Source organism: Catharus ustulatus, chromosome 2, assembly GCF_009819885.2.
Source record: "Catharus ustulatus isolate bCatUst1 chromosome 2, bCatUst1.pri.v2, whole genome shotgun sequence".
In the NCBI taxonomy this organism is placed as follows: domain Eukaryota; kingdom Metazoa; phylum Chordata; class Aves; order Passeriformes; family Turdidae; genus Catharus; species Catharus ustulatus.
Window position 1 is genome coordinate 97,844,931 of NC_046222.1, and position 24,440 is coordinate 97,869,370.

General features: G+C 43.7%; 1 protein-coding gene across 1 annotated transcript in view; it reads left to right on the plus strand.

Moving 5' to 3' along the window:
* Window positions 1-540: 540 nt before the first annotated feature.
* GAS6 (growth arrest specific 6) overlaps window positions 541-24,440 on the plus strand; it is a 40,414-nt gene continuing 16,514 nt past the window's right edge. Inside the window, exons 1-6 of the mRNA XM_033051507.2 lie at window positions 541-645; window positions 1,011-1,177; window positions 14,693-14,717; window positions 15,474-15,536; window positions 21,345-21,467; window positions 23,004-23,123. Of these exons, the coding sequence (XP_032907398.1) occupies window positions 576-645; window positions 1,011-1,177; window positions 14,693-14,717; window positions 15,474-15,536; window positions 21,345-21,467; window positions 23,004-23,123 (568 nt within the window). The 5' untranslated portion in view covers window positions 541-575. The remainder of the gene's footprint in view (window positions 646-1,010; window positions 1,178-14,692; window positions 14,718-15,473; window positions 15,537-21,344; window positions 21,468-23,003; window positions 23,124-24,440) is intronic.

A 24,440-nucleotide genomic window follows, 5' to 3' on the forward strand; every position in this document is an offset into this window, starting at 1 on the left:
TTCCTACAGTGGACGTGTCCTGTGTGACTACAGATGGACAAGGGACAGCAAAGCATGGCGTGCAACACATTGCAATATATTCATCTCTTTCCTGGGGAGTTCATCCTAAAATACTGGAACAAACTGAAAATGCATTTCTGATGAAAACGCGTGTGGGGAGAACCCAAGTTTCTAATTTATGGCAGGACTGGGCTGGGTTTGGTGCCAGCTTCTCCCTTCCCGGCGCTGTGCCCCGGAGCTATTAAAGAGATGCGCCTGGAGGTGCGGGCGCAGTGTCCCCGCCCGCTCCCCGCGCCCTGCTGGCCGCCCATCGGCCCGACTCGCCGTGCCCGCCCCCGCCGCTCGGCACGGCCGCTCCCGGGCGGCCGGGCAGGTACGCGGGGCCGGGCCGGGCGGCCGCTCCGCCGCGAGGTGTGTCCCAGTGCGGCGGCTCGGCGGTGCCTTCTGAGGATTGGGCAGGGCGGGCGAGCGGCTCCGCGGCTCCCCCGCCGGGCTCCGCCGCCGCGCTCCCGCAGTAGCAGCGCGCTCGCCGCCCGCGCCGCTCCCGCTCCCGCCCCGGCCGCCGCCGCACCGTGATGCCGCATCCCGTGGCGCCCCTCGGGGCCGCCCTGCTGCTCGTCCTGCTGGCGGCGGACTCGTCGCAGAGTGAGTACCGCGGGGGGGTTCGTCCCTCCCGCACACCGAGCATCCCCCGCCGCCCTCCGTGTGTGCGAGCGCTGCTCTGCCGGGCGGGGTGCGGTGCGGGGGATGCGCAGCTTCGCGGCGGCGGGGTCAGGGGGATGCGGGTGAGGGGCCGCGCTGATGCCGCGGCGATCCACGGGCGGAGCCCCGGGCAGGGAGAGCGCTCGGTGCTCCCCGGAGCGGCGGGCGGGGTGCGGGGTGGGGGTCGGGGGATGCGGGGCGCCCAGGCGGGCTCGGCTGTTCACCGCTGCCTGTCCTTGTCCTGCTCCTCTCCTCCTGCCGGTGCTGCTCCCGGCCTCCCCGCGCCGTCCCGGCGCTCGGCTGCCCAGCCGTGCTGTTGCGCGCCCCGGAAGCTGCCCAGTTCCTGCGGCAGAGGCAGCGGCGAGCCTACCAGATCTTCGAGGAGACCAAGCAAGGGCACCTGGAGAGGGAGTGCGTGGAGGAGCACTGTAGCAAGGAGGAGGCCCGGGAGGTGTTTGAGAATGACCCAGAGACGGTAAGGACGCAGAGCCGCCGCGGGGATTTGGGGCATTGTCCGGCTCTGCGCTCCCGCCCAGCCTCTGTCCGCGGCTGGATGCCAGCCACCGGCACAGCTGCGAAAGGCATCGGGAGGAGCAGGACCCGAGGCCATTAGGTGAACGACTGGAAGGCACACTAGTGCTCAGCCTGAGCAAGGGCAGTGTCAGGAGCGCCTCGGTGAGCGTGGTCTGTGTGAGCAGCCCAGCCTGGCACCGGCTGACAGGACTGTCACAGAAAGGTCCTGTTCACCCGTGGTCTAAATCCATGAAGCAAGACCAGTACAACATAATGGTACAGCTTCTTTGTCTGGATACCTTACCATCCCTGCTCTTCCCTCCAGCTTCCCATGCCAGCTGTATTTAAAATCCCCTTAGTGTTGCAGCATATGCCATAATTGGGGCTTCTCAGAAGAATGTCCTAATCACTCTTAAATCCGTGGGGTCCAATTCAGTTTGGTCAGCATCTTAGAATCAGTAGCTTCAGGACATATCACTACAAAAGCAGGAGAGCATATATATGGGAATGTGGTACTGCTGCACTTTTAACACTGTGGATTCACACAGTTACAGACTGCACACATATGTGGAGCTGTCTTTTCCAGTCTTATCAAGGTTGACTTTCATTTCAATCTTCTCACTTCAAGTAGCATGTGGATGCTTCACAGAGCTTGGCTTACTCCTCCAGTCACTTTACACCTTCTCTCAACAGTGTTTTGGATAGGCTGTTCTCATTGCAGAGACTATCTGGCATTGATTTAGCAGTGGGAAGTGGATTTTCTTGGTGTTCAAATTGAACTGAAGCTCACTTCTGCACAGCATGTTCCCGTTAATGGTATGATGCTCTAGGGAGAAGATAGGACAGAGAAGGAGAGAGAGTGAGCACGTGTATGTGTACACAGAGACACAAACCACAGGCAAGGGAGGGACTCAACAGAGATGTTTTATGCTTCGGTAAGGCAAGTCTTGACACGTGTGCCTCATTAGCAGCTCAGCACTGGATAGACAGTGCAGCAGCTTGCTGTCACAGGCAGTAGTGAGTACAGCAAAAGCAAGCTGATAGATTTTTGACAGTCTTTATTTTCGAGATTAATATGGAACACTTGCCCAGATGGTGTTTAATGTTACATCTTCTATGTGTATGTGTAGTCACATCTGCATGTAGCAGTGTTTGCTTCTGTTCAGCAAAAACTGAGCTCTACCTCAGAATGTGGATAACTAATGGTGTGAGAGTGGCTGGCACAACTACTTCCATATTTGTGTTGAATAATATAACTTCAAACTCAATATAAATATTCATCACATAGCAGTGAGTACAGGGAAAACTGTGATGAGTGTGACTTTGTAGCTTTCTGGAACAAAGGTGATCCAAGGTCACTACTTGCACTCACTGGCTGGTGGCCAAGAAAGTAGCCAAAGGCAATGCATTGATAGATCAGTTTAAGGGTAGGGTAGTGTACAACTATGTCACGAGTTTTTAACAGTATTTGCTACTGATTCTGTAAATAGTAAAGAATACACCGTTCTACTACTGAAATGACAATAATGAAATCATTTTGGTTTAAAATCTTGTCACATATAAATTCTTTAACTTTCAATGTGTTTTGTAGGACAATGCTGGCTTTCTGTCATTGCAAGCGATTTTGATTTTTTTGCTATTGCTGCCAGGTTTCACTCTGTTCTGAAAACCTGAAGAAAGGCTAGATGGCCTTCTAGTATCTGTGCCCCATAACATGCTCTTCTACATCAGGGCACTTAGATCTGCAGTGACACAAGATCTCGCCTTTTCTGAGACACAATCCTCCCAAGAGCTGTGAAGTCGCTTGTTAAGTGCTGTATGTCCTACTCGTTGCTTTGCTTCAATTTGGTTGAGAAGCAAGTGTGCTGTAATAAATCAGGGGGATTTATGGCCCTTCTTGTCCCTTTTGCAATCAGTATGTGACGTGAAAGCAGCAGCTGCTGCTCAGTAGCAGCTTTCCAATGCATGGTGGCAGAGGTTATGTATGGGGCGTGCTGCTACTCTGCACTGGAAGACTTCACTGTTTTGTAATGCATAGGTGACTACTCCTCCAGCAGTACCATTGGATTTCATGGACAGAGTATTAATTCTCAATGGAAGTGTATTTTAAACAGTAGGGAGTTGATGTGCTGTCATTTCACTGATGCTGTGTTGTACATCCAGTCGTAGTGGCTGACAGAAGAAGGAAGCTAGTTGAGGCAGGAAAGTCAAACGTTTTTGACTTAGGAAAGCCAAAAACTGTTGTAGACCACACTAGGCTTTTTGAAGAATTACAGTAACTGCAGTCATGCTTCAGCATATTGCCAGGCTGCAATACTGATCCATGCTGGTAAAGTGAGCTTTTATTGACTAGGGAAATGTACAGATTGCTGTTGACAGAAGATGATTCTTTGTAGTTTAGGAAGGCTGAAATTTCAGTGCAATCTGTCCTTTGCATCTCCCAGGTTTTCTGAATTAAAACATCAGATGAGCATCTATGGAGGCATTTGGCTGTTTACTGTCCCACAGGAGCAATGGTCTTGCAGCCTTGACAACTGTAAGTTAGTTTCAGATAAGTTAATCAACGCTTCTTGGTTTAACCTCAAGAGAGGCTTGTGATGTCAGACCAAGTGTCGTCCCTCTTCCCTTTTCCTCTCCATTAGATGCTGATGAATTGTATGAGTCTTCCTTACCAACCCTGCCATTTTTGACTATCCTGCAGTCGTGTGAGCAGACTTTTAAGGTGTTATTTCAAGACCTATGACCTAAAGATGTGATAGGAAATTGCATTAACTGATTCAATAAAACTGTTCCAGAAGTTGAGGTGAAAGATGAAACAAGGCTGTAATGTAGCTCACATGATGCTTCCCAGGTAAAACCATATCTTTATGCAGCCAATTGTAACATCTAGACAAAAAATTTACAGAAAGATACATATTTCCTGCACAGACCAGCAAATGAAATAAAGTGGTCACATACCTATACCAGAACAGTCTTTTTCTGTGCCTTTCATTGTTTCAATGATCAGCTTCCCAAAGCAACATCTGCAGGCAGTCAGCAGAAGATGCACATTCTCTGAAACCTGAATGTGGATTTTGCCACATGTGCGATTGCTTACATCAACTGCTAAGAATATCAGCCAGGGCCCAAGGGCCGTTCATGTGCAGGGCGGTGCAGCTTTTGTCTTTTATGTTACGGAAAATATAAATATCAGCTCGCTCAGACTAGAGGAAGGAAGATCAATTGAAACATTTTTAGATTGTTTTTTTTTAAGAGGCAGAACAAAACTCAGTCTGTGCCACTTGTATGACTATACATGGTAAAAGCAAGCAGCCTGGATTAATGAGTCTTGCAGCCTACCTTTTTCATGAAGCTGATTATAACATCCTTAAACATTACTGCAGAATTCTGGGATGGTTCCTGTTTTGTAATTTCATTTATGCTAGAGGTGCCAAACAGAAAAATTAGAAGATAATATGGTAGTAAAAACAAGAAGGATGGAAAACATCTTGATGGGAGGTATGCAGACTGTTTCTGTATGTGATCTATTCAGAATATATGCTAGGTGAGATAGATGGGATGAAGTTGCAAAATATCTTGGATACAGAGATAAGAATGTTATCTTATTTAAGATGTTGACAAGGCCTTATAAAAGCAGCACTACAGAAATATTTGACCTTGGTATGCAGTCAAGGTATTACAGCTTGTTAAGTGACTGATAAACTACTCTGGAATTTGGTTGACCCATTCTAAAAATCTGGTCATCCAAGCATGTAAAACAAAGGGCAGAAGGGAGTGTAGATCCTCATCTTTTCAGAAACTTGTATTTCACTGAAGGAAAAAGTGTCCTTCTGCAAGGAGTTTCTCTGTTTTGAAAGGCTCAGCATAGGGAAGATGTTTAAATTCAGTCTCTTATCCTTTGGTACCATAGTACAGCATCTCTCCCTGCACATCTTGCTTGCTGTTGCTACTGCTGAAGAATTACTGCTCTTCCTGCAGCTCACCACTGAAATTACCATGCTGAATGCATTGAGAACTGTTAGGCACACCAGAAACGCTGATGTAGGTCAGCCTGGCCACCTGTGTTTACTGTTTATGATTTGGCCCTCAGTAGAGCACTGAGGAAAGCCAGCTGGTTTCCATGTGCGTGCAGAATGGACATCTGATTCATAGGCAGACACGTGAAAATTCTGTTTTTTGAGGGACTTGCATTCAAAATGTTATTAAAATTTACAGCTTGTCAGATACACAAACCACTGGCAGAGAATTACAGTGTAACTTGGGACTGAAAAGGAATCTACTCCACTCTCCCACTCATGGCAAGGGCAGCAGTGACACCAGACCAAGTTTTTGGGGGCATTTATCATCCAACAGTGTCAGCATTCTTTCTGCTAGGCTGGGTTTATTGAGAAGCTGAAATGCAGATGAAACAATGTACAGGATGTGAAAAGGCTCAGTTTGGTTGGTTTTCAGCATGTTAGTGGCGCACTTGGTTTTATTTTTCATGTATTCCATAACGTGACATGGTCTTGATAACACAGATGAGCTTCATCCATGAACTAGGGTCATCCAAATTTCATTCTGATCTTTTAGGAGGAGTGCTTGCCAGGCAATGCTTAGATGTTATTTCTAAGAATAACAAGGTAGATACACACTTGTAAATATTAATCAAGAAAGTATGAAGGCATGTGGAGGGAGGAGAGGAGTTACTGAGAGAGTGAAGCAGTGTAAAATTTCTTTAAGTAATTTAGTGAATGTTGTGTAGTCTAGACATGAAAAATACTCAAGTCATCTTTAGATACAGATGTCATCATCCCAGTATAGAATATTCCTTTCTAGATCTGGGCAAGAATCTGGTTTTATTTGCTGTGACAGTTCTTCTCAATATACTAATTTGTTTTGATATTTTGGCAGAGCATGGAGAAAGGGCTAGATTTATAACTGGTATAAATTTCTTTCTCTCTTCTGTTGATGCAGAGAGAGAGAGTTATTGGAAAGCTCTACTGATTTTTTAACCTGCTTAGACTCAGTACATGGAAGAATGCATTCCCGGGCACAGTGGTACCTGCTTATCAGCTTTTGAGAAAGAAAATATGGGGGTATTTAGACTTTTATCTTGGAAAGGGTTGAAAGAGAGAAAAAAGAAGTAAAAATCTGAGTGCCCAGGTATATGACACAGTGCCATCCCAGCCTGCTGGGATGAGGTCTGGGTGTCCACCACGTGCTCTCCCTTCCCTTTCTTTCCTTCTCCCTATAGTTTGGTATAAAAGACAAGGGAGCTTTGTACCAAAATCCAGTGGGTATAACTGATCTGCAAGACAAAAGGATTGGGACTGTAGACCAGGATGCACCCATCTACTTTGCAGTACAGACACAGCATTTGCTGGCAGTGGTGATGTTCAGTAGCAGGACAGTGACAAAAATACTCCTGCCTGCCTTAGGAGGGAGGTTATGCATTTATTGGCTAAATGCTGCTTTATCAAAAGTTATTGAGAAGGGTAACCAAAGTTTGCTGTTGGTGGAAGCAGACACAATTCCATCAACTCTGCTGGACTCATACCTACCTGATCTGTATCACTTTCCACTCATGGGAGAGCAGCCCAAAAATTAAAAATAGACCTGGAAATACTGACACATCACATCACAAAAGTAGTATACACTAGATGTCCTTTGCAGCAGGAGGGAAGGAGCAAGAGAAGACAAAAGGGACTGATGGGCTAATATGCTGATGGGCTTTTTGAAGATAGGGTGGAAAAAGATGCTAAGAATGACAAATCGAAGGGGAGTGTTTATACTGGTTTTCAGATGGATGATAATGGAAAAAGCAGATGAAGTTAGGGAAGTCAGTTTTCTAGAGCAGTACAGTAAGTTTTTATAAATGTATGAGAAGGAAAAAAGACAACTAAAAATAAGAAAACAGTTTTGTGGTCATGAGCTCATTTAATTTTCTTTTTTGAATTAAAAAAAAAGGGGCAGCCTACTGGGAGTTAATACAAATTTTTAGTGCAGTTGCTTAAGAATCAGGTAAGAGAAACATTGAATGTGTATAAATTGGCAACTGTGATTCATGTGTTCCATACGCTGAGTGAGCTCAATGAATTACAAGCAGTCACTTTACACTAAGTATGAAGAACAAGGATGGAAGCACTACCACAGATTTAGAAGAAACTGAGAAGGAGCAGAGCAACAAGGTTTACTTCTCCTAGCTGATCTAGTAGAGATAAACAGCTCCTTTACCTCTTTTTTCACCCTTCTTGCACAGCAATTTGGGTGACTGCATGGCCCAGGTAAAGTAACTTAATGTAAAGAAAAGTTGTCTGCAGATAAAAATGGTAATTTTGCAGCTGGATTGGTTCCCCAGTCCAGCAGGGACTGACACAGTGGAAAGGACAGCCTCAGGTTTGGATGGGAAGGCCAGGTGCTGGAAGAGAAACAGAAATGATTGTCACAGCTCAGCCTGTCAAGACAATGAATGAACAACCAAGCCTTGGATAATCTGACTGAAGTTTTTCAGCAGATCTCCCTTCTGCATCTTTGCTTTCAGCACAGTTTTGTTATGACTGCTCCCCATGCATGGACCAGATCTGTGGGGAAATTTAATTACTCTTGAGTTTGTGTTTTCTCCCTATTCCTTTGAGCATCAGCTGTGGGAACTAGAAGGAGAGGAAAGTTGGGAACTAAGGAGGATACCCAGAGAGGGGAACAAGTGTTGGTGTTGTCTTCACTCTACACACCTGCCAGGACAGAAGGGTACATAAATGAAGAGATAAAAGGAGAACGGGTCGTGCTTGCACAGCACAGAATCACATGTTCCTGGAAAGTTACCATATTTGGCTGATTCCTGGAATAGCTAGTTCTAGTTCAATTCCAGAAAATATTTAGGACATGAACAGAAAAGCAAAAGTTACTTCATTATTAAAATAATGAACAGGGAAGTATGAGATCAGATTCTGTCGCAAGGGCCTGGTGTCCTCTAAGATGTCACTTCCCTATTCCTTAATTGCCTGTCCCCTCTGAGTCCAAATCCTTAAATGCCTTAATGTGATTGAGTGCTGTTAGTATGAGTTGCAACTTCAGCAGATAAGCAAGATCTAAAGAAACAGAATTACATTACAAGGAGGGGAAAAACTTCAGTGGATAGAAAGTCACAGAACCTATGAGAAAGCGCAGATATTTAAATCATGTTTGATGGGATATATGACATGTTCTGTTTTAAATATGGCTAAAATAATTACAGGGTAAGTATGGATGGTGTTGGAGAGACAGCCTTTTACTTATGCTATGTGTTTTGTCAGATACTGTTTTCCTTAATTTGACTAAACTCTCTGAGCGAGTGTTAGTTTACCCACATACAAATACTGTAACTCTTGCAATAAGTAAGGATTCAAACAAGCAACACTGAGTGAACATTTGTCATCAGATTGAGATCTTGCACATTATTGCAGCTGGAGGGAAAACAGCCTTTCAGTTCTGAAGCAGTGGAGGAAACCTCAAGTAATTTGTGATCAGATTTCTGTCAGAGTAACTTAAAAGCACATGCAACCAATTGGAATCACACTACAATTTTATTTTTTTTTTGTGGAAGTATTTGGCAGCAGTTAATTTCACAGTGTTTACTGTCTAATCAAACCCTCCCTCAGGCCTCCTATAGAAATCATGTCTCTGTGCCCCCTTGCATCCTTACAAAATGTAAAGTATCTGTGACATATGTGAACTTTTTTTTTCCTTTTCTTTCCTTTCAGTAATTTTTTCTCCCCTTTAATTATGCATTCCAATCATTGGTGGGTTTTTCCTCATTGCAGAGAAACAGTTTTTGCTGAAGTGGCAGCTCAGTAACATATTGGGAAACAGTCTTGCTGTCCAGAACAGAGCAAAGGATGTTATGACAATGGATGGGTTTGATTTCAGACTTGAGGATTCTGCAGAATACCTGGTCTCTATGGAAGATGTCATACTGGAGAGTATGGTGTTGAATGCTTCTATTTTGGAAAGTTCAACAACTTGGTAGAAGGGGCAGCCTCAGACTTTGTGCACCTGAATAGCTGGACAGTGTGAAGTGGATACTAGACAAATGGACAAAAAATCCAAAAACTGCTGTAAGCAGCTGTAACTTGGGGGGCAGGAGATGAGACTAGGAGGCTGCTTTTGGATTGTAATGTGGTCTACTTGCTTCTCTAATGCCTCACTTACCAAATTGTGGAGAGAAGTTCTCTTTGCCCGTCCTAAAAATAATACCAATTGCCACAAAGCAAAATAGGAAGCAAATTGCCCTGTCTGAGTGATGGGTCCCTCATGATGAGAAGGAAAGCTTGTGCAGGCAACCTGGCATTCATCTGAGCATACATTCTATAACTACTGGTTCTACATTTTTAAAGTTCTGACTTGCAGAACTGCTTAATGCCCTGATATAGGAGGAATCGTGCCATGTGAGATCTGCTATGCACCTAAAGTCTAGGGCCGAATTTTAAAAAAAGGAGAGCTCTTGAGCATTAGTGAGATTTGCATTCTCAGGTTGTAACAGTTGAAAACTGGCAAACACTGAGTTATAGCCAATTATGGTTGGTAGCAATAATTTCTTTAAGGATAATGCAAGCCCATAGTGTAGAAACATGAAGAACATTTATAAATGAGGTCTGGCCATGCCCAAGACAAACATTCAGTCCTGAAGGAAAGAGGAAAAGGGAGAGTCACTATATGAAAATAAGGAAAGGGCATAATGTGGGAGTTGTTGCTTCTCTCTTAGATGTAACTAGGTAACTAAGAAAGTGCTTTTTAGAAATCGCTGTTGCTAGCACAAGTCAGTGAAATGCTCCAGTGCTGGTGGCACCGCAGTCACAGAATCACAGACTGGCTGAGCTTGGCAGGCACCTCTGGAAGCCTTGTAGTCCATTCTCCTTGCCCAAGCAGGGCCACCAAGAGCCAGATGTCCTGAAACATGAGCAACCTTCCTATAAACTACATCTTTTATCTGTGGCCTCTAGAGCTCAAACATGATTTTCATTTGGGTCCACGCCTTACAGTCTTACCTGACCTGGTACTCAAGCAAAATAAACAGCAGCAGTAAGCAGGCCTTTTTTCTGAGGTCGCCGGTATTACCAATTCCTTTAAAGTAAAGCAACAGTGAGAACATTTTCCTGGTGTCGACAGGGTCATTGTTATGTTTTCAGAAGGGCTATTTTTGTACAGTGACTCATGTTAACGCCTGTTCTGATTTGGTGTTTTTCCATCTTCTCTAAAATCGCAGCAGGACTACACTAACTTCTGGATTTTACCACTATGGACTTTGGCCACAGAGCTGAAAATAGATGGTGACCCCAGTCACAATGTAGGTTTCCTTTGGCAGGGAGGCTGACATAGGTGTTTCTGCCCCTTCCACTCCACAGCTGTGAATTCTCACCTTCATGTTGCCATTCGCCTCAGTTGTTTCAATGAGAGGCATTGTGGGGGTGCCTCCAGAGAAACTGTTCTTATCATTTGAAGGGAAAAAGCCAAATATAAAAATGAACAACCTGGAGTTTTTGAGGGGCTGTTTGCTTGAGTTAGTTTTTTTGAGAGCAGAACTATGCTCTCTTAGGTATATAGACTAAGTGTTGTAGTGGCTATTTTATCAGGGTAAGTAAGCTCCCGCTGCAGGTGGAAGAGGAACACCTTAGCCCCATGAACAGAATTCTTTTACCCATGTTTGGTGTCACTCTACCTTAAAAAAAACCATGCAGTCTTAGATCTTACAACACTATTGTGGAAGCAAATAATTGCACTTAATGCATCAGAAGACTTGCTTCTAGCATGTACCTATATTTGTGTGAAAGGGATGGGGGCTGTAGAGTTTAAATCTATTCTGTTAAAGCACAGTTCTGTCTCATGGGCAGCAAGAGAAAGGTCTCTGGAGCTGAGCTGAACTAAGCAAGCCAGGACCTGCCTGGAGGGACTGGCCTGATGCCCTGAAAGGGTGGAGATGTGGAAATGTTAGGCACTTCCCTGTCTCTCCTGTTTCTTCCTCTTTACCTGAGATCTCTCCTGAGCTGTGCTTTGGGTGGCACATGAGGTGCAACTCATGGGTGAGTTACAACCCTGGTGTGTAGCTCATACTATGTGTTTGACCTGTAGTGGCAGCAGATAAAAGATGTACTTTACAAAAGGACCATTTGTGTTACTAGGGCATCACAGGCTGCCAGTGTCCCGCTGCCAGGCCCTTGACTATTGCAGCTTCTGCCATCCCAGCCGTACTGGTTGATACCAGTATGGAAACCAGACAGAAATTTTGATGGATCACAAAAAAGAGAGGTGGAAATACATTAAAGTTTTCTTGGTGGGAACAGTCACAGAGGTTGGAATTTTTGAAACTGCATTTGTGATGTTTGGTCTCTAGTGGAGGCTGGAGCTTCTGCAGCCTTTGACTTTCTTTTGCCTGCACTGGGACATTACTACAGGACACATGGGTTAGGGAGCTTGGTGAGGTCAGTATCTGTACAGCAGCCTGTCCAGAGGATGTTTATGTCCAACATGTATTTGTCTATAGCTTTTTATTTAAAAACCAATTGCTCCTACTTTTATTTTCAGCAGTAATTAGGAAGTAGATCTAAAGGGGAAGGGCTGACCACACTTAAACATTGACCTTTTTTGTCAGAATCCAAGCTGAAAATTTAACACTGACATAATTTTGTAGTGATTTTTGCCACCCTAGTGGTAACAGTTAAATAACTTCCTGTGTTTTGATCCTGTTAACAGTGTGTGACTTTCTGGATGGTGAGAAGTTTATTGAGCCTGAAATTGAAGGTGACTTGTTGAGAAATCAGCAAAATTGTAACACAGAATCTTTGCCAGCTCCTTCTTTGCAAACCTCAAAGCACTTCTCTTGGCATTTTTGTAGAATCCTGAAAATACAATTGAACACTTCTAGTAGAAAGATGAGTTGCACACTCTTAACAGGTACTTAACTGTCTATAGGATTTTCATTTTTCCTGACATATGGGGGTCATTAATCCTTAGTACATCACAGAAGACTGAAAAGACATTGAAGACCTGAGTGCTCACATGAGAAATAATGTCTATCAGGTTAGGCACAGCTTGGATTTTTAACCAAGAAACTTCTCATCAGCATTTTTTGAAAAGAGACTGCAGATTAAGCAGGTTCCTTTTCTCAAGGTGTAAGATCATTCATCCTTCATTCTTGATTAATCTTTTCTCTGAATGTAAATATGTTGTCATTGTATTTACAGAAGCCAGCTGTAAGAAAAATTGAGCATGGAAAAAAATGAAAAGCTAATCATACAAGAATGAGTAATGTTAGAACCTGTGAACATGGTAGTATCAGCAGGTTTTGTAAACCTGTAAACCTACTAATCAGCAAGTGCTTTTGTATGACATAAGCAAACGAGAAAGAAGAGTTAAATCCCTATTAATAGCCTCCTGTTTAAATTACTTGGCTGTGTACTTTGTGGAATGAAGCTTGTGGTGGTACAGTGCCTTGGAGTTTCACTTATCTGCTGTTCAACTGGCATTGAATCAATACAGTTTGAATTTGGAAGTTACTTTTACAAAAGTAAATTCTATACCACTTTTCTAGCACTTAACTCATTCATCAGAGGTCAAGGAGAAAATGCCTTTGCCACCACTGACATGGAGCAATTAGGCTGATAGCCATGAATATGAAAGCTTCTGTTTATTGCCCTATGAGTGCCAAAACAATTGTTCTTGCCAGAGTCTGGATTATCCTGTTGGTGGTTAAATGCCTCTGCACATTCTTGTGAAGTACATGGAATAAAGGGGAAATAGTGAAAGAAATGTTTGGAATATTTTAGTACATGCCCCGTTCTTTTTCTCCCCAAGTGCTGGTTGAAGTTCAGTTTATGGTTATAGCACAAATGGGCACCCATCTGAATACTTAGACTGCTTAGATTTATTTTTATTTTGACTGCATTTTTTTACTCGTTGTTTCCAAACTAAACCTTAAAAAAGAAAAAGAAAAAAAAAGGAGGGAACCATAGTGGGTTCTGAGCTTATCACTCTGGTGAAACATTTCAAGCTGAAGAAACATTTCAAAGCTCAACCCCACAAGATGCCAAGCATATCACCCTCGTGTCAGAATTGAAAATTAACATAAGTGTAAGTTGCTGCTTCTACTTTGCTGATGCTCTCATAATTTAGGCTAAATATTTACATGGTGCATTTCAGTAACTGGAGCATATTTGCCAGAAGCAATTGATTCTTCTAGTAAATGACAGCAGTGCAATTGATTGCATTGGACAATCCAGATCAAACTGAATCATGGTGTGTGCTTGTCTCTGTTGTTTACACATGCCTATACAGGTCCAAACATCTGTAATGAGAGGAGGAGATAAAATAGTTTCTTCTCTTGCATATTGTATAGACCAATTTAATTTTGTAGAATACAGAGTATTTACTGTCCCAATCTCACTGAAGATAGTGTTATATAGGAATTGCTCCTCTTGCATAAGAGAATTATACTGTGCTTGTGTTTTCATAATTAGCTGAGAAATGGTCTGTTTAAACAAACAAACAAAAAAAGGTATTGATGCAATGCATGTTTTTCTTCATTCAATGCCCCAAATACCATTATAACAGCGCTTCAATTAGTGACTTAAATACTATGAAAACCAGCATGAAGGTGGGAAAAAATGCTTTTTTCCTGGCCATGAAGGAATATGATGCAATTGTCAACTTCAGCCAATCTCTCGTACTTCCATGCAGCACAACTGCGTTTTCCTGCTGTTTCTCTGTGTTGGTGCAAGCAGTCATGCAACTCCCAAGGCCTCTCCAGGCTGACTATTCTAACATGCAAGGTTAGATTCACATCACATCAGCAAAATGCTGCTGCTCTCACTGTATGGCTGCAGTTTGTTGATGCAAGGTAGGGAAGAGTAATGCACGACCATGTAGCACGAGAGGGATGGCAATGCCCTTTGCAGGCTGGTTTTAGAGTGATGGATGTCAATTTTTTCCCCCTCTAGCAAAGTGTCATTGCTCCCTTCTTTGAGCATCCAGGATGTGCTGTGTGGGTGGTACAGCAATGGGTGCTGTTTGAGTTGTAGGGTCCTCCTTGTAAGATCAAGAGGTACTTTTTCTAGTGGCTGTGGTGTTCGTGGTCTGCATCAGCAGAATGCCTTTGAGGAGGCATGGGGTGGCTGAATGATCCTGTACTCTTTCCTCTAGGGTTTTGCCCCTAGATTCCAATTCCTTCCCCTACTTCATGCCATCAGCAGCAGCTTTATCTCTTGGAGGGCTTCTTCATGCTCAGTCACTGACCAGATCAGCTGCCATCGAAATATACATTGAGACAAGCTAATGTTTCTGTCCTTTTCAAATGACAAAATGCATGTATAATACTGTGCTGCTTCTGGTTCTGAATAAAAGGGAATTAGGTGTTTGGAATGATTAAACAACTGCCATACAAGACCACTAAAGTAACAGCAGTTCTTAAATAGCATGAAAATAGAAGCAAATATGATTCAATTTTTTTTTCTTTCCTCCTCTACAGGAATATTTTTACCCGAAATACTTGGGTGAGTTGCAGCTTTTATTTTCACTTTGTGGGAGTGCTGGCATGTGCCTAACACTGGAGCTTGTCACAGCTGAAGTCTCTGCTAAGGAATGTGATGGAAATCTGATTGCAATAAACATGCATTGATAACTTTTAAGATAGACTTTATGTTCCTTATTGTACTTTGAGGTGTGTATTTTTACTTATATGCTCATTTGCAGACAGATGCTTCATGTGTTTTCTACATGTTAAAATCTTGATTCTGCTTATGTATCTGTGGCTTGCAGTGTTATGAAATAATTTGTAAATTTCTACCTTTCTCCCTTTTTAATTAAGTTAGTTATTAACTAATCTTCTTTAAAGAAAAGGTACCTGGTTGAACTCCTGGTTTATTTTGTTGACTGTATCATAGCCGTGGCATCATACTGTTTTCTATTCATGTTTAATATGTGATACTTAAGATCACAAATGCTACAGTGGGAGAAAAAACGTGCTTTTTAGATATTTTACAAAGTTTACTTGGTCAGATTGGAGTAGCTACTACATAATTTTAGAATCATAGTAGTATCTGGTTAAGTGATCATTCTCTTCAAATGGTTTTTAACTGCTGTACATCAAAGCTAAAAGCTTCAGAACTTTAAGGCATCTGGGAGATGATAATATTGCACAGATTTTGTATCTACCTTCCAAACTCTTGCAGGCCAGGTATCATTTAGCATGCTTTGAACAGCTGTCTTTCACCAGTGTAACAATAACAATTTCATTTTTTGTTTTTCAGCTTGTATTCAGAAATATGGGTCACCATATACGAGAAATCCAGATTTCCTTACGTGTGTTCATAGTAAGCATTTTTGGTTTTTATATTGTAGTTAAATGTTATTCTACCTGAAGGTGTGGGACTAGCTCAGCCATCTCTATTTTTGGTAGTATTTCAATACTGGTCTTCCTACTCTCAAGGCTTAAGACTCCGTACCACTAAACAAAATCTTTCCCATTTTATAACCTAATGCCATCTTGCTGTCATGTTGTAGTGCTTTGATATTTTATTATGCAAATTTCTTTCCTACAGTTTCCCAAGGTTTGGATTATATAAGAAGCAAGAGGGACAAGAAATAGAAGGTACCATAGGGCTGTACACTAAATTTGGTACCTTGTTTTTTATTCTCTTGAATGCTAGCTTTGGCTCACTCCATTCAAAAACCTCAAGAAAAGTTTAAAGTCGACCTATGCCTTGTCAGCCTTCTTTACATTAAGAAATCAGTTTCACATATCATGTGACTATGCTTTGAATATTGCTGCCTTTAAAACCTCAAATCAGTTTGGAAGCCAAACTGATAACTTTGTAGAGGATGAAGGATTTTTTGTCCTTCGCCAACACTGGAGAAGAGAATTTAATGAATTCTTCTAATATCTTTCTAGTTGCCTTAGCTGTGCCGTAGGTAGAAAACTGCATAAGTATTTTAAATACGTCCTGTGAGCAGTTCAAATGTGGAAAAAATCAGATGTATGTATATTTATTCTCTTTTCAACCCTGGGTTTCAGTCTTTTATAGTGATCAAGTTTTAATAGTCATGTGTTCATACAAGTGCTACCAAAGCAGGATCAGTATTTAGTCAACTTTTCACATTTATAAACTGCATTAAAACAACCTTTTTATAAAAGAGTGAATTCCAAGGGTAATAAGTGATATGTTAAGAATTTTCCTCACATATTACAGCAGTATCGCTTATGGATGTTGAGTCCTTTGATCTGGGAATTCTCAGACCTGTGGTACCTGTACTGGCTGCAGAGGCTGAATGTGCATGTGGCACAGCAAAGAGGCAGGAGTTTCTGCTGGAAATGGTGATATTGACTGAGAACACTTGTTCCAAACAGCTAATCAGTGTCTCAGAAATGAGAGTCTAAAGGGTAGTGATGAAAAAAGCTGAAAAAATAAAAGCTGAATAATTGTTTTTAGGGATTTCTGCCTATTGCAGATGCAGTGGTCTGGAAAGAAAATGATAATATTTTCCCCCATTAAAATATTGAAAGGTTTTTACATGGCTGAGTTTTGGCTAGCCATCATCACTTCACAGGAGAAGTGAGAGAGAAGGAGCCTTAGCTGCACTTGGAAAAATGACAGGCTTCATGCTTGGCCAATTCTGGTGTGTCTCTTAATTTTTCACAGATGCTGCCAATAGACTGTGCAGCTCTATGGGTTTGTGCCTGCAAGATACTTCTAAACTTTGTTTAACAGTCTTTCTCCTCTCAAAACAAGGTAGTGGAAGGCTCTTTTAACCTTGTGTAGAAAAACATTAAACAACCTAAGGGGTGGAGGGTGATGAACTGCACTAGTTTGTACTGGAAATAAGGTAGAAATTTTAAGTATAACAGACAGCTTAGACAGAATATGTGAGGATTCCTAATTTAATAAACTCTTGAGATCAGGTTACAGCTAGGACTAAGCTCCTAGCTGAATTCAGAGGATTCAATACAGAGTGTAAATAAGTATTTCCAGCACGAGTGCTCACATGAGCAGTATTCCCATCAGAGTTAGCAGAGTTTATCTCCTCTGGTTCTAGAGGAATTCCCCCATCCAAACCCTGTCTGCTCTGGGGAGACCTGACTCCCTCTATGGACTCTGTTTATTGTACTACCTCCCCTGACTGCAATCAGTATTTATAATTGCTTTGCAGATAGATGCTTACTTTACACATGGATACCTATACCTTCTCTGCATATCTGGATCTTTTTCTAAAAGACATCCTGCAGGTCATCTAGGAATTAAGCATTTGGTTCTGCAAGGCTTTGGAAAACTCTACAGGACTTTTGGGTAATGAAGTTTCACATGGCCTTAAAAAACACAATCAGACTTTTGTTAAGTCGTGTGTGCCCAGTTTTACTATTAAATTACTGAGTGTAATATTATTTGCAGCCTAGCATTTTATGAAGTTTCGATATGAACCATTTTATAGGTATCAAAAATAAATTCATTGAACAAAGTAATGAACTGAAAGTGACAGCCAGCAGGCATACGCAAAGTCTTGTTTCCATACAGATTTCAAAGATGGAATTGTAGTTCTGTTCTCTGTCTGCACTTCGAGCTTCATAGGTGCTATCAGACATAGCTTAAAGCACATGAAAAGGTCATGCTCATCACTACTTTTAACAGCTTTACTAAAATCTGTCACGTAAATGAAGGAAAACAAAGCTCAGTTTTTTCCTTTTGCAATGGTTTCAATCAAGAGCACCTTCTGTGAAGCCAGAATTATACAACTGTGAAGCCACCAGAAGAGTGTGAGTGTGTCTTATGTTCTCAGATTCTCGTGATAAGAGGGAGCGAACAATCAGCACAGTGCTGATGTGATAGAAATCTCTGTGGTTGATATCCATGGATTATACCATGGTTGTTATCCTCCTGGGCAGTGTTACTACCATCTGGCTCTGCAAGGCATGTCAGAATCCATTCTGAGGGGGAGAATCAGAAACTTGTGGATACATCAGACAAGTTGTGCATAACCCCATTTCAGTCAAATGACTGAAAACACTGCCATGTTTTAGGAGGCTTGGTGTGTACTGCTAAAAAGCAAAAACACTTGTCTTACTAAACCATTCTGTTTAATGTGCACATTCTGACCTGTCTAGGAAAAGGAGCATCCTGGACAGACCTGCTCTGTTGTGGCTCTTTGCCACCCTAGCCTGGCCTCTCCTTCCCCAGCTCCTCCACCTCCAGCAGTGTGTCAGCTGGGCAGGGATTTACTGAGAGGTGTTCTGGCAGGTGGATGTTAAGACAGCCCAGGTAGCTGTGCTTTGTTTTGTGTGGCCTGGCCTCTTTGGCTGTGGCTTTGCCCCAGTTCTGCACATCTGGAAGGTTTTGTCTGAGCATAGGGAAAGGGTTTTCACTGTGAGAGTGAACCAGGACTGGCACAGGTTCCCCAGGGAGCTTGTGAGGCCACCGTCCCTGGAATAACCAAAAGCCTTCTGGCCATGGTCCTGAGCAACTGGCTGTAGGTGGCCCTGCTTGAGCAGGGAGGTTGCACAAGTGACCTGTGGAGATGCCTACCAACTTCTGCCACCTTGGATTTAAATCCAAGACAGTAGTGCAAACAAAAATGATGTTCAGTGCTTTTTATCAAATGGACCTGCTGCTGCCTGCACTCACAGAAGTGTTAAAGTTCTTTTAAAGCAGCTTGTCATGACAGTGACTTTCAGGATCACAGAGGAAGCTAAGAAGAGACATGCAGAAGTAGATTAATCCTGACAAAAGTAGGAATCTTAACTTTCCTCAGTTTGAGAAGTCTGATGGCTCTGCTAATCTATCAGCAGTTCCTCTCCTAAAAGCTTTCCTATCATGCTGCAAAGTCATGTTTCAGAATATCAAGAGTCTGTACTGGACTCAGCAGAACCAGTGTATGGAAACCAGTGCAGGTCTTCTCTGCTGCTGCTCACTTAATGTGTACACACTGGGGATTTCAAATGCTGGGAGGAGATACTTGAACTGGTGAGTTTGCAATCTGCAAAATGAGCTTCTGTGCTGTTCCTTCTGGTTAAACTTGTGGAAATGGTTAGCACATTCGTTGAAGACCACTGCTCTAGAAAACTGATGTTAACAGGTTACCGCTACATGATAGCTACCAACTCACATTTTTTGTGGAAACAAGGGTATTCTGTCACCCTTCCTTTAGCTACCTCTGTGAAGCTCTGCCCCTGGGTGTTGTGCAGGTAAGTGGGTAGGTGAATTTGGACAGGTGGCTGCAGCTGTGAGTAGTTACAAGATAGTTTGAGATCTGTTCCTTCAGTCATTCCCAAAGTGTGGTGTCTACTCCCCTGCTTGTTTCCAATGAGAAAACTCACTGCCAAATCTTGGAACTTGGCTTAAAAATCCCCATAGGTACATTGTGCTCTTTGTAAACTGGATTCATGGTTTGCTCTTCCTTGGCTGTTGAAAGGTATTCCTTTGTTTTTTTCATTCTATGTACAGTAATTTCACGAATACAAGCCGCACCAATTTGACCAAAAATTTGGTGGAAACCCGGAAGTGCGGCTAATATTCCGGGGCGGCTAATCTATTAACAAAATTCTAAAAGCTGCCAACACGGAAGTGAGAGCCCGCGGCAGCCCCAAGCCAAGCTGGAGCCCAGCCGGCCCCGGCAGAGGTGGGAAAGCCTGGCAGAGGCGGGGCCAGCAGTGTGGGGGCGGGCGGCAGAGCCTGAGCCAGCAGGGCGGGGCAGGGAGGGCGGCAGAGCCTGAGCCAGCATGGCGGGGGAGCCCGGGAGAACTGGGGCTAGCAGTGCAGGGGAGCATGGCAGAAGCAGGAAGGCCGGCGGGTGGGGCTGCCTGGCAGCGGGCGAAGCCCAGCAGAATCGGGGCCAGCAGCGTGGGGGAGCCCGGCGGTGCGGGGGCCTGCAGTGCCGGCCAGGGCGAGGAAACGCGGCGGCGGTGCAGACGGGAGGGGGCGGCCGGCGAGCCTGGTGGCGGCGGCGGCAGCCCTGCCGGCGGGGCGAGCGAAAGCGGCGCTCGCAAAGCGCTGCCGCCGCGAGCGAAGCGCCGCCGCCGCTCGCGGAAGCGCCGCCGCCGCGAGCGAAGCGCCGCCGCTCGCGGAAGCGCCGCCGCCGCGAGCGAAGCGCCGCCGCCGCGAGCGAAGCGCCGGTGCCGCTCGCGGAAGCGCCGGCGCCGCGAGCGAAGCGCCGGCGCCGCGGGGCGGGCGCGGCGCTCGCGAGGCGTGGCGCTCGCGAGGCGCGGCGCAGGGCGAGCGAAAGCGGCAGCGGGGCGGGCGGCGAGCCCGGCGGCGGCAGCCCTGCCAGCCGGGCGAGTGAACGCGGCAGCGGGGCGGTGCTGACGGGAGAGGGGGGCCAGCAAGCCCGGCGGCGGCGGCAGCACCAGCCGGCCAGCCCCGCCGAGCCGTGGCGCTGAGCTGGGCCACCCGGCCCCGTCAGCAACCATGAGCGGGCCGAGCCTTCCTGGCCCCGCCCCGAGCCAGTAAAGCCCGCTATGCCGCGATCCTGTTACTAATTGGCCAATTTGTGAAAGCTGCGCACGGATTCTCGCGACGAACGAAAGTGCGGCTAATATTCGGGGTGCGGCTTATCTATTGACAAAGACAGCAACATTGTCGAGGCACCGGGGGTGCGGCTTATAATCCGTGCGGCTTGTATTCGTGAAACTACTGTAATAAAAAAAGATTAACAAAAATTTCATTTGTAAACTTTTCCTAACCAGAAATCTATCAGCCCTGGTAAGATCATCAGCTGAATTACCAAAAGTGATTGAAAGAATACCCATCCTTTCTTGAGTACTTTAGTTGATACTAGGTTTTATTTTGGTTTGGTTTGTTTATTTTTTTCCTCAAAAATTAGTGAGAGTAGAAAAATAAGCTACTTTGAGTTGTTTCTTTCAGTATGTGTCCTTCAGATATGGGGGTTATAACTCACTCCCTTTTGCAATGAAGCAAATTCCACTGCATGTGCTTTGCAAAATTCCTGGCACAGCTTGTTTGGAATGTGAGCACTAAGAATTAGCTCATAGTTTTGCCAGGTACAAGTATTTTTGAGTGATTCCCCAACACTGTTTAGGCGTCCCATCTTCTAATGAGAGTGAAACACCTGGTTGTCAGTGACTTTAATGTATTGTTATGCTTTGTTTTGGTTTTTTTATTCCTTGTGTAACTCAGATTTGCCAAACCAGTGTTCTCCCAGTCCTTGTCACAAAGAAGGGACCGTCAAATGTGAGGATCTCAAGGGGGATTTCTATTGTGAATGCAAGCATGGCTGGCAGGGGAAAAAATGTGAAAAAGGTAATTTGGTTTCATTATCTTTTATTCTGTTAACAAAGATATTTTGGGTTTTGCTGTAGTCTCAAATGGTCACTGATACTGTGCTCCACAATTCAGAAGTCACAGAACTGAACCTGGATTACGCACTGCTCGTGATTTTACCCTTCTGGGAAACAGGTAGTTTTTTCACATCAACATTTTTATATGACTCTAGTAGAGCTCAGCTTGGTCTTGCCAAGGTAATCCAAGTAGTTATGGTGCAACGTTCTGCTCCACCCCTCTGAAAGCAGCAGCAGAAATTGAGGAGTAGTGGCTTTTCAACCAGAACAGCATCAGCTGCTGCTGCGAACCCTGGTGTAACAGATCACAGACTGCAGAGCCAGAGAAGCTGGCCCGTCTTCCCATGAGCATCCCTGCAGTGGGAACAATGACTTCCAAGTCATGTTGAGGTTAGAGTCTGATGACACACAAACTGATAAAATTAGTTGGTTAAAGCCTTCTTGCTAGTCTGACGTTATTCCATGTCCACTTAATTCCACATATTCCATTGGTGTATTTCCATCACCCTAAAAGAGAATTTCAGACAGAAACTACTTGTGCAAGAAGTTCCAGCTGCCCACAGAGCTTTCTCTACAAGTTATCTTCCCTCCTCTTGTTTTCTGGTTTCTTTGTTTTGTTTTTCCTTCTGCCTGCAAGGCATCCTGTCATGGCCACTGCTTTTTTGCTTGCCAATAGTAAGTAATGACTAGAAATTGTATTCAGCCAATCCAAAATTGTTGCAACCAAGACAGCAGGAGATCCAAGCCTTTCCTTCTCATTTAAATACTGTGATGAGCTTATAGGATCCCTCAGGCATCTTATTTAATCAATTCAGAAAGCAGATCAGTCAGTATCCAGTTGGCTTTGAGAGCTCAGATGCTGACCAGTCTGAAGCATATTTTCATATTTTCTAACAAAATGCCATGACATGCTGTTCTACCCATCAGCTAACTCTGGAGTCCCATAGACAAGCAAGACACAATGAGCAGGTAGGGTGGATTGAGGATGAGGCTTTTGCTGCCAGCTTCAGTGGGGCACAGTTAAGCTCACAATGTTCAGCAGGTGTGAACTTGGTACTTCCTGAGTTCTCATGAGTTCTGTAATAGTAACAATATAGTGTTCCTGTTTTATTTAAAGCTTTTGTCCTGAGCTTACTGGCCATAGCATAATTTTAGTACTCAGTTATGATATAAGATACATGTCTGTTTGCTTCTGCAAACAAGCTTCTTTGCCTCCACAATGACTAAAGATACTTTTAGGTATTCTCAGAGCTGTGAAGGAGATACTATTCAGTTACAGATCCTTCTCCCTCCTCCTTTTTTTTTTTTAGTAAGTTAAACAAACTTGAGCTTTTATGCATGAAGTGTTTGAATGAAATCTTTGTGATTTTTGTTATCACTGTGTTGCAACTGTAATACTGTTTCTTGTTTAGTCTTCTTCCCAACGCCTGTTCCACTCTCACCCTGTGGATTATTTACAGATGTGAAAAGCTGACTGTGACACTTTCTTTTGATGTAGATATTGATGAATGCAGAATGCAGAATGGAGGCTGTAACCAGCTCTGCCTCAATAAGCTAGGCAGCTACCGGTGCTCATGCTACAGTGGTTATGCTCTTAAAGACAGCAAGATATGTGAAGGTAAGCTTTGCTGAGACTCTGCTTCAGGGGGGATGCTTCGTGACTTGTGTCTGTATTTTGGAGAGCTGGGTTGCCCTGAGCAGTCCTGTTCTGCTCCCTAACCCTGGAAGAAACTTGCTGGTAGCTCCTCTCAGCTTTACTCCACTGGGGTTGTGCTGGGTGCTCCAGCCAGCTTACATGCCTGGGCTTGTCAGCAGTTGGACCATGATGCTCTCAAAAGCATAACACAGGCATGATTCATGGAGGATTTGTGGCTTGGATTGTGCTAAATTGGTTTGGTTGATCAGTCCTCATATCCTGACATTGAGAGGAGGAAGTGCTGGCCAGATGTGTTGTTATGATTCTTTCCAGTCTCACAGTGCTGTAGTATGTGAAGCATTTGTTTTTCTTTTGTGTGTTTCTTATTTTATTTTTTTAGATTTGGATGTGTGCAGCAGCTAATGAATTCAGACAGATACAGATGCTAAATTCACTGCAACACAATATTAATAGGTGTAGAAAGGCCCTAGTGAAGTTTGGCAGTTATTTATTTTGGCGGCTGAGAACAGAAAGTGAGGACCTGAAGTTTCTGATTGAGACTGCTGAATGAATTTACACAACCAAAACTTAAGCAACTGAGATTTTAAAAGTGTTAAGAAAAACTGCATGCTGAGACAGACTCAATAACTCAACAACAGGTGCTGTTAAAGTTATGTTCATCTTATGAAAAAACCGGTATATGTATCTCTAAGAGATGGATGCAATGACATATTTCTTAACAATTTGCATACATGATCTGAGCAACTTATTAATGGAACTGATGCCTGGAAGGGCTGACCTGGAACAGAGACTAGACAGAGCAAAAAGAATAAAATAGGTATTTATTGAAAGGATACACTTTGGACAGTGCAAAAAGAAAAAGAGCAAGATTTTGTTTCTATGTCACTTCCACTCTAAGAAGTAATGACTGTACAGATTACATGGTGTCCCTTCCTAAGGGGAGCAGCAACTTAGAAGAGCCAACTTCACTTTTGAATTGTCCTCTGGTGCCAGTCAGCATGGACAGGTGGATGGCGAGAGGCTCACCTATGTGTTTGCTTTCCTGTGTATGTACATTTGTTCCATATCCTAGTACCGTCTCCTAGAGCACTGTGAGCACTACAATATGAGTATTCTGTAGCTTCAACATGTGACCTTCCATCTGCTGAGATTACTGCCAGGTGTGGTTATTGATAGCTCAGATTTATCACTGCATTTTGACGTTTTTTATGTTTGTTCCTGTCATCATGGGCATACACACAAAATTTCCCTCTTGTCGTGATTTGTAGGCTAAGCTGC